We start from the raw sequence: 10,172 nt of genomic DNA, 5'->3' as shown, positions 1-10,172 counted from the left end.
AGGAGAGACTTGGAGTTTCAACAGAGACCATCAGCCATTCACTCTCTGGCTGCTCCAGGAAAAGCTTGCGGACCTCTGGTCTAGGATCTCGAACTCCTTTATCCTCTTGCACGGCTGGTTAAGGACTGTGGAGAGGTCTGTTTCACAGCTTTCCCGTGCTAATTAGCCATTCCTTAGAAAGGTGGGGGACGCCAGGAGAGTAGGAGACCCCACCTTAGAAACTTAGTAACTTAGGCAGCCAGGCTCCCAGGGGAAAGTGAGGGTCAGGGCTGCAGGTGGATGGGGAAAGACGGGCTCTTTTCCCGCCTCCTCGGTGTCTGACCGGCAGAGAACATGTACAGCCCAGAGGGTGGCGCCAGAGAAAGGGCACTGAGGTCTCCCCTGAAACTGCTGTGGAGGGAGATCAGTGGTTGTGGCTGAGAGAGGCTCAGCTGTGAAGGTCTCAGGAAAGAATCTGTCAAGAGGGTGTCCCGGTGGAAGTGTGTGGCTTTGGCTGACTAAGAGGCTGAACAATGCCGAGGAGTGTCCCAAGCCAGAGAACTGGAAGGACTTCCTTAAAGTTGGAAGGAAAGCTAGATGTTCAGATAAAAGGAATAGCAGTTGAAGTTATTAGAAAGATCATGACATTTGCCTAGGCATTCTATTTCTTTTAATCTTCCTCTATTCATATTTTTCTTAAAACTTATACAACACAGTAATTATTTAGTAAATTATGTTTTTAATTTGTCTTTATTGTTGAAAGTATTACAGATGCCCCGCCCCCTCCTCATTGATCCCCTCCCCTCCACTCCCTCCTCCTCCCTAAAACTCCATCTTATTAAAAAATGACCTGCATAGGTTGGACTGTGGGAGTCACCTTTCACCACAGGTCCCTACATCTGGGCACAGTCCACGTGGCTAGTGTTGGTCCTCAAACATGGACCACCAAATGGGCTGCTACCCGAACTGCTGAAAGAAACAAGCAAGACTCTAGGACATGGAACTTGCATATTGAAAACTTTAAAAAAATATATGTATATTTTTTATTGATTTCAGATAGGAAAGGAGAGGGAGAGATAGAAACATCAATGATGAGAGAGAATCATTGATTGGCTGCCTCCTACACGTCCCCCAACTGGGGATCGAGCCCGAAACCCAGGCATGTGCTCTTGACCAGAATCGAACCCAGGACCCCTCAGTCCGAAGGCCGAGGCTCTATCCACTAAGCCCAACGGGCCAGGGCTTGAAAGCTATTTTAACGGCAACAATAGGTACAAGGTCGTAAGTTGTCAGGGCCAGCCTGACTGTTGAACCGGGCTGAGGTAGGGAGGTGGGAATTGAGAAAAGAAAGACAGGACAGTGGGATCGGGAGGACTACGAGTCATCGAGAGGCTGTAGTGAGTTTATTAACTGCGTAAAGCCTTTTATACACAAACACTGAATAGGAGGTCTGTGAAGAGGAGTGTACTCTTTGCTCCTCTTAATCTCTAAGGGAGAGACAGAGCAGAAGGACAAATTCTCGGTACAGCAAATCTCAGTAAATAATTACAGACTTCTTGGTAAGGCATGAAAGGGTTGCTCTCATTCTACTGATCACCGCCATCCAAACAGGCCTGGGAGAACTGTGTGGGTAGGGGCTGGGTCTTGCCAGCCCCTTCGAGTGCAAGGGCCGCGCCAGCTTACACCCGGTCTCCAACCGTAAGTGTATCTCCTTTTTTTTTTTTTTTTTTTTTTTTAGCTTCACCAGCGTACCTGGTACAATGGAGGGCACATTGTTTCGTTGGAATTGAACGAATAAGCTTTTGGGAGGAGCTCATTAACCTTGTTGGGGAGGTTGGTTGGTTTGGCTGGTTGGTTGGTGTGTGTGTTGTTTTTCACTCTGTGGGATGTAGCATTGATGAATCCTAAATGTCTTTCAACTCCTAGACTTCCACCTCAAACAGGCTCCCTGACAATCCCTGCTCCTGGCCGCCGAGCACTGTCCACGTGCCCCGCCCTCCCCCCGTCTCTCGGCGGGTCTGTCCCCTTCCCGCCCCCCTTCGCCCTCTCTCCTGCGATTGCCATCCTGTTCCTAAACCTTAGCCGGCAGTCTCTCTCGCCTGTACCCGCTTCCTTTATTGTTTCCCGCTCCCACGCATCCTCTGGCTTCCCTCCCAGCTGCTCCCGCCCCTGAGCGGGCTGCCCGCCCCGCTCCCTCCTCCTCGGCTCCGGCTCCGCCTTCCCCGCTCGCCGCGGCGGGGCCCCTCCTTCCCGCGCTCCGACTGCCAGGCCCTAGTTGGAGCTGCCGAGACCTCTGGGCCCGCCTCCATTGGCTGCAGGGGGCTGTCACTCCGCAGCAGGGGCCCCTATTGGTCGGGCCGGAGGCGGGGCCGGAGTGACTATAAAAGGCGGGGCCCGAGGCGGCGCGGAGCGGGAGGGTCCAGGCGGGCGGCGACCTGACGGCCCGGAGCCCGGCAGCCGGTGCGGCGGGAGCGAGCCGGGCGCGGGCGGGGAGCGGAGGCCCCGCACCGACTCTCCTCGCCCCACCGGGTAGCCGTGCCCCGGCCCGCAACTCCCGCCGTCGCCCCAGGGCCACGCCACGCTGCACGTGCCGCCCGCTCCGTCCGTCCGCCCGTCCGCCCGTTTGTCCTCCGCCGAGATGAGCGAGGTGAGCGGCCCTGCGCTCCTGGTGCGGAGACGAGAGGTGCTGCGGGTGGGGGGCGAGGGGGCCCCGTGTCCCGGGGGGACGACGAGGGGGCAGCTCCGGGTCCGCGGGTGGGGGAAGGGGCAGCAGCCCGGGCCGCGGAGACCCTCCACCTCCGGGCTCTGCGAAGTGACGGGAGGGGAGGCGCCGAGTCCCCGCTGCGGGGCGCGATGGCATCTGCCCCGACGGCTGCCGGGCTCCCCGGAACGCCCTGACCGGCCCTCAGCCGGACCCGGCCGGCCCGCGGCGCCCCGGCTCAGCCCGAGACGCGCGGTGGGCTTCCTGGCGTCCGAAGCCCCGGGGGGGGGGCCTCCAGCGGACCTGCCCGCAGCGCTGCGGACATCTCGGGTCTTCGTGAGGCTCCTGGGGTCCAGCCAGCCAGACCAGCCGCCTCAGTGTGTCCTCTTCCACGGGCACTGCTCGTCGGTGGGTCCACGGCGCGGCGGGAAAGCTCTCCGCCCTCTGCCAGCCCCCTGCCCGGAGTCCAGGGCCTCCCCCCCCCCCCCGGAGCCGGTCTGGCGGCGGCACACAGCCGGTGTCCGCAGCCCTCCTAGCTCCGGTGCCCCCCAGGCTTCTCCGCCGCCCGCCCGGCCACTCAGCCCACACGCTTACCGGCTGCGGCCCCACCTGTCTGCCTGCCGGGCTCTCCTGTCAAATGAGGACCGTGCTGGCTGTTCTGAGGGTGAGCTGAGCTCCTGTTACAAAGCACTTCGGACGGTACCTGGCACCGAGCAGGCAAGCAGGCTAGCTAGCTATTGTCGTTTTCTCCATTAAAAAAATATATATATTAGAGTGTGACAGGAAACCAGCACGAGAATTCTCAAGGATGCGGGTTGGAGCCTGGAGCCTTGGTCTCAGGGCAGACCTCCATCTTCAGTGAGCTCTCTGTCTCCGGCGAAAGCCGGTGTCCAGGGAGCCAATCAGTGCCACTGCTCTGCTGTCGGGGCTGCCGGGTCCATGAGCCCGCCTGGAAAATGCAGCTCCGCTGGGGCTGGGGGTGGACTAAGGGAGCCTCCAGTCCCTCAGCTGCTTGTGGCTGTGTGTGTGCATGTGTGTGCGTGCGTGTGCGTGTGTGTGTGTGTGCGTGCGTGTGTGTGCGCGCGTGTGTGCGCGCACAGAAAGGCTGCGGGACTCCTCTCCAGCTTGTCTGCATTCACAGTTGCAGGCAGGACTTGATTGCTGTGAATCGCAATCTGCTTTTACAGTTGAATAACTTTTCTCTGGTTTCAGCGAAGGATGAGAAGGGGCGATGCATTCGGTCCCTGAGGGCTCTTTCCGGAATCCCTTGTCATGTGATGTAGCTCGCTGTTTAAGGCAGCTGGCAAGTCCTGTGGTCCTGCCGGTGCCTCAGCTGTGAGGAGCTCAGCTGGAGGAGTCTGTTGGGCCCGCAGTCATTCCTCTGACATGGAGGTCATGGACACGGTGACTGCTCGTGGTGTCTGTCCTGTTTTGACAGCCAGGGGCTGCAGAAAGGGCAGATCAATTAGAAATCTCACGAGGGGAGAGCTTAGAACCGGTACTCCCTCCTTTATCATTCTGCTGCTGTCCTTTTAAATACTGAGAATGGGGTCTCACACTAAGGGGGTCACATGTCTTTCCCGTGCCTCTGTCGGAGTCTGTGTGATGGATGTTTGCTCAGGGAGCCATCACCGTGTGTGTCTTCTGTGAGCCGGCTGTCAGAACCCTGGTGGGCGAGGAGGAAATCCAGGTTCTCATTGGTAGTTGTTATTGTCATGGCTGTACTGGGCGTCTAAGATGGGGCTGCCTTTCACTGCTGGGAACATCTGTCTTCTGAAGTAAGAGAACCAGAACTCAGTCCCCATCCCGGGTGTCGGCTTTAGCTGCTTGAGCAGGAGCCTCTGGCTAGTACAAGTGGTGACTTTGCCATCCGTGACCTGGGAACATGGACAACTCTTTCCCAGCTGCAGCTGTGATCAGTTACCTCGTAGAATGTCAGGTGTCTGCAGGGCAGGCCCTGAGGAACGTGGCTGGGGTCCAAACACGCAGACCTCATGCAACTCCATGTCTGTCTGTGGGGTCCTAGCTGATGGGGAGAGGGAGGGGGCGGGGGGGGAGGGGAGGGAGGAAGGTCAGGGCGGTAATCTTCTCTAGGGAATGGTTCTATGAATGTCTCCCCATTTTCTTTCTATTTATCTATAGTTTCAATTTGTCTTTCATGCGTTTATTTTATCATTAAAAAAATAAACTTAACTTTGCAAACATTCTTCAGGGTAGAAATACAGGCATATCTTTTACCAAGAAAATCTCAAATAATATATCCAAACACGTCAGTGACATTTTAGATTTGTTAAGGGGCCCTGAAACCATCTGGTCCAGATTCTCATTTCACACGTGAGGAAACCGACTCAGACATCACCTAGATTCACACAGCGCCTGAGCCAAGCTAGGGCAGGCTGCTGACTTCTCACCCCGAAAGAATTTTCCATAGATTTCTTTATCATGTTACTCCAGTGAATATAGAATAACTACTTCATTAACATGCAACTTTTAAGGCATATATTATAAATACTTTCTATAGGAAATCTAAGCAGTGTGATTTAATGAGTGTTGAGCAGGAGGACAGAGAAAGAAGAGAGAGCCACACGGAATGGTATCTATCAATGGGTGCATCTGGTAGAACACAAGGCAGGGCACATCCTCTCCTTCCTCACTGGTGCCTGGTGCCTTTAAGACCGGTGTGGAGAGCGTGCCAATGTGGAGTCAGTGAGCGAAGGGGGCGGGTGGAGGCCCTCGTTTCCTGTGCTTCTTTCTGTCCATCATTGTCCCCAGAGCAGCAGAGCATCAAGGAGCAGAGGACAGGCTTTTCTGAAAGCTGAAGCATTTGACTGCAGGCCGCAGCGCAGTGAAGCAGGCGCGGCGGAAAGCTGGCGTGGCGTGCCGGGGACCAGCGGCGGGTGTGGCCCTCGGGCTTTGGCCCCGGACTTCCAGGGAGACCGCAGGCTTTGGGAGGAGGAGCCTGCGAAGGGGAAGGAGGGTGTGTTAGGCTGGCCGAGCAAGCAGTGACCCCTGCTCAGTGCATGATCTGCTGCTGTGCAGACGGCTCAGTTTGCCCCGGGATTGCTTTGCCTGCGAGTCAGCCCAGTCGGAAGCAGATCCAAAACCACTTTCTCGGAGACCTGGGTCGCTGCCAGCGCCTCTGAACAAGGCTCCAACCCTAGCCCTTCTCCCATCCTCTCCCCAAGCCTGACTTGCTTCAGTGGGGCTGGGGGAGGGGAAGGCTGGCCCGCCGAGGTTCCCCACCCCCACCGCTGGCTCTGGTCCTCGGTGCTGCCTCCCTCCCACCCGAACCCTCCAGCGGAGTGCTTTTGGGGGGCGGGGATGGGTGCCTCTGTTTGGGGCATCAGGGCCGGCGGGGTGCACACAGATTATAGTAGGAGCGATGCTTTGGCACCACGCCCTCCTCCCCTCTGCAGGCTGTGCGCCCAGCCCACAAATAACGGCTCACTAAAGGGCCACACCGTCCCTGAGCCGCCCAGGGCTCCTGCTCTCCCAGGACCCAGGCTGAGGTGGCTGAGGGCAGAGGGACAGGCCCGGGGGCTGGGGACTCTAGTCCTGGTAGGAGGCATCTGGGATGGGAGGTATTTGGGTTTTATTCCATGTGTTGGGAGAAGAATGTGCACCGAGTTCTATTTCTGTTATGACCTTGAGGGTGACCTTGAGCGGGTCTTTCTGAAGCTGTGGAGGACTGCAGCTGGCTGTGCAGACCGAGGGGGACTGGTCCCGGCAGTGCTCCGGGAGCCGCAGGCGGGCTCTGGCACCGCCACGCCGAGCCCTCTGGGCCCTTTGGCCGCGACCTTCTCTTAACACGGGGAGAATGTCAGCAGGGACAGAGGGCCTGGTGGGGGCAGGGGAGGCCAAGTCTCTGTCTTCACTTGGAAGCAACTCCTGTCCCTTCACCTCCTGCCTCTGAAGCAGCAGGCAGCTTACCACGCCCAGGACTCCGGCCGGTGCACAGGCAGGCGGGGGCTTGGGCTTGTGTTGAGGATTTGGGAATTGGGGCTCTTTTTACGTTGCCCTGCTCTGGGCTGTGGGCCGGATTCTGAGTGCCTCTGGCCACGCTGCTGTGCTGTGTGCGGCGTGTTTCCATCGCACGCATCCAAGCTGTTCCCTGCAGAACAGGGCCCTGCTGTACAGCGGGTGGTGTGCTGCCAAGGCCCGGTGACCCCTAAAGAGTACCGCGGGCTCAGGAGGGGCGAGCTGGGTGGGTTACCTTTCCCAGGTTCGTTCTCACTTGCTGCTTGGAGCAGAGGCGGTGACACTATCTTGCCTCTCCTGGCGACAGTGGTTGCTGAGGCAACACCATTCAAAATAAAGGAGACAAAGGGGACGAAGCACAGCTAGAGGAGCGGCAGGACCAGTGGGCTGGGTGACGGGGCCTGGTCACCAGTGGCAACAGGGGAACAACATCTAAATCGCTTCTGCTTTCACTGTTTCCAGGCGCTTTGCCAAGACAAGACTGACAAACTCTCCTTCGAGGTGAGGGGTTTACAGAATCATCTTTATGATACAAAGGTGAATGGCAGAGCTTGGTCAGGAGAGATGGTTTATGTGCTTCGGAGGGCATTGTGGGTAATAGGGGTTTCTTCTCTTTAAAGCACTCTTTTCTGATCTCCCCAGTGACCTCTCATACATGTAAGCCTAATGGAGCTGTTGTTATATTGGGAACCAGCGAGCTGAGCGAGGATGCCTTAGTCAGCCCAATGTGGAGTCCTTATTCCCTCAGCGGTCTCAGAGGAGTGGCCTCCAGAGTCTGAGCAAAGCATCATGGAGGGAGCTTTCCCTTTACACTCTCCCGGTTTCTTTGTCTCCCAAACATGGGGCTTCCGGCCTTTCGCAGGCTTTACAAAGAGCCCTGTGTCCTGGGAGATACTGTGCAGGAAGCTTGTAGCCTTGAGCACAGCACATTCAGATAACTAAAAGACACCTGGCCTGGGAGGAACCAGGGACGGACCAGACCCTTACGTCAGCAGAGCGGCCCACAAGGGCAGAGAATTGAGCTTATTTTCCCTATTATTTGAGCACGCGTGTTTACAGAAGCCAGGAATAGCGGAGTTAATTCACAGGACAAAGGACCCTCTGTGTTTAGTGGGAAATTTCAGACAGCAGTTTTTACAACACAGAGGTGACGGGAACAGGGTGGCGTGCCTGTGCTCACTGTGAGCCTGGGCCCAGGCGGCAGCTGTCGTGGCTCCATTCCGGGTCAGTGATCTCAGGAGAGACTCAGGAAGGGACCTGGCAGGGGGTGCAGAGGAAGAGGCTGGCCTGTGGGGTTCAGTCGGGACACACATTCCTGCTTGGTGGGTTCTCAGTTAGCTGCCGTGGGAAGGGACGTGGAGCTGCAGAGGGGAGGTGACTAGAGGGCTGCAGTGAGAGAAGAGTGGGTGGGTTAGGGAATAGGCTCACAGTCCAACAGAAGAAAATGGTTAAAGCGAGGACCAGACTCAGGGATGTGCTGGCGACAGAGCTGGACTTGAAGCCAGAGATCATGTGACCATAGAATGTGCCTCCCTGCCCCAGGAACCCACCTCATCCAGGGTTTGCTCCCACCTCCCCGCACCTTCTCTTGTCAGTGTCCCATGATCTCTGCAGCAAACCCAGTGGTCAGTGCTCACCCTCCTTGCAGCACAGGCCTGCAGGTGGGCAGCCCTCCTTCTCCGGGTCGTGTCTGCTTCTCGTGGTTTCTGTCTTGGCTTTCCTGATGTCTTTTCCATTTTCTTTAAAAAAAAAAAAAAAAAAAAAATATATATATATATATATATATATATATATATTTGATTTTTTACAGAGAGGAAGGGAGAGGGATAGAGAGTCAGAAACATCGATGAATCGATGAGAGAGAAACATCGATCAGCCGCCTTCTGCACACCCCCTACTGGGTACATGCCCTTGACCGGAATCGAACCTGGGACCCTTCAGTCCGCAGGCCGACACTCTATCCACTGAGCCAAACCGGCTAGGGCTTTTCCATTTCTTTATTGATTTTTCCTCATTTCTGTAACCTCTAATCACTAAATACTGCAGGACTTGACCCTTTTCTCTTCTCTACCTGCTCTGTTTGAACTCACCCCGGGGTGGTTCATCCAACCCCCTGGCTTTGAACGCCATCCACATGTGAAGTGCTGCTCATTTCTCTCGGCAGGGCGGACGCTTCTCGCCACCTCAGCTCCAATACCCAGCTGCTTGTAACCCTCTCCTCTTGGATCGTTAATGGGCATCTCAGATTGTCCAAGAGAAGCTCCTGACCCTCGCAGGCTCCTCCTGAGACTCCTCCATCTTGGGAAATGGCAACTCCATGTTTTAAAGTTCCTCAGGCCAAATGACATTCTTTGGATGCCATCCTTGACTCCTCTCTTGCAATGTCTCTTATCCAATCAGTCAGTCAACCAATCACGTTGCTCAGCTTGCAAATATACCCAGAATCAAACCACAGCTCACCACCTCCCGTGCCATCGTGCTGACCCAGGCTGACCACCCTCGCCTGGTTTTCGGCAACAACCTCCTGCAGGTGTTCTCCTCCTCTCTCAGGCCCCTTTCATGCCAACTGGATGCCATCCCCTCTCACTTGTAAAAGCAAACTCCTTAGAAAGACTTGTAAGGCCCTAAGGAACTGCCCAGCCCCATTTATCTCTGCTCATCTCCATACCCTTCCCTCCTCCTCTCTCCATACCCTCCCTCCTCCTCTCTCCTTACCCTTCCCTCCTCCTCTCTCCTTACCTTCCCTCCTCCTCTCTCCTTACCTTCCCTCCTTCCTCTCTCCTTACCTTCCCTCCTCCTCTCTCCTTACCTTCCTCCTCCTCTCCTTACCTTCCCTCCTCCTCTCTCCTTACCTTCCCTCCTTCCTCTCTCCTTACCTTCCCTCCTCCTCTCCTTACCCTTCCCTCCTCCTCTCTCCTTACCCTTCCCTCCTCCTCTCTCCTTACCTTCCCTCCTCCTCTCTCCTTCCCCTTCCCTCCTCCTCTCTCCATACCCTTCCCTCCTCCTCTCTCCTTACCCTTCCCTCCTCCTCTCTCCATACCCTTCCCTCCTCCTCTCTCCTTCCCCTTCCCTCTCCTCCTCTCTCCTTACCCTTCCCTCCTCCTCTCTCCTTACCTTCCCTCCTCCTCTCTCCTTCCCTTCCCTCCTCCTCTCTCCATACCCTTCCCTCCTCCTCTCTCCTTACCCTTCCCTCCTCCTCTCTCCATACCCTTCCCTCCTCCTCTCTCCTTCCCCTTCCCTCCTCCTCTCTCCTTACCCTTCCCTCCTCCTCTCTCCTTACCTTCCCTCCTCCTCTCTCCTTACCCTTCCCTCCTCCTCTCTCCTTACCTTCCCTCCTTCCTCTCTCCTTACCCTTCCCTCCTCCTCTCTCCTTACCTTCCTCCTCCTCTCTCCTTACCCTTCTCTCCTCCTCTCTCCTTACCTTCCCTCCTCCTCTCTCCATACCTTCCCTCCTCCTCTCTCCATACCCTTCCCTCCTTCCTCTCTCCTTACCCTTCCCTCCTCCTCTCTCCTT

At 56.3% G+C, this 10,172-nt stretch overlaps 1 protein-coding gene across 5 annotated transcripts in view; it reads left to right on the top strand.

Moving 5' to 3' along the window:
- The first annotated feature begins 2,380 nt into the window (after positions 1 to 2,380).
- PCP4L1 (Purkinje cell protein 4 like 1) overlaps positions 2,381 to 10,172 on the top strand; it is a 12,174-nt gene continuing 4,382 nt past the window's right edge. For 2 of the 5 annotated variants that reach the window (XM_079761046.1, XM_079761043.1), the window contains exons 1-2: positions 2,381 to 2,626; positions 7,121 to 7,159. In XM_079761046.1, the coding sequence (XP_079617172.1) occupies positions 2,618 to 2,626; positions 7,121 to 7,159 (48 nt within the window). In that variant the 5' untranslated portion in view covers positions 2,381 to 2,617. Of the gene's footprint in view, positions 2,627 to 7,120; positions 7,196 to 10,172 lie in introns of all 5 variants that reach the window. The other 3 variants (XM_079761045.1, XM_079761044.1, XM_079761047.1) reach the window with 2 other exon arrangements.

Source organism: Cnephaeus nilssonii, assembly GCF_951640355.1.
Source record: "Cnephaeus nilssonii genome assembly, chromosome: 21".
NCBI lineage: Eukaryota > Metazoa > Chordata > Mammalia > Chiroptera > Vespertilionidae > Cnephaeus > Cnephaeus nilssonii.
The sequence above is the reverse complement of the archived record's forward strand: the minus strand, read 5'-3'. Positions and strand labels throughout refer to the sequence as shown.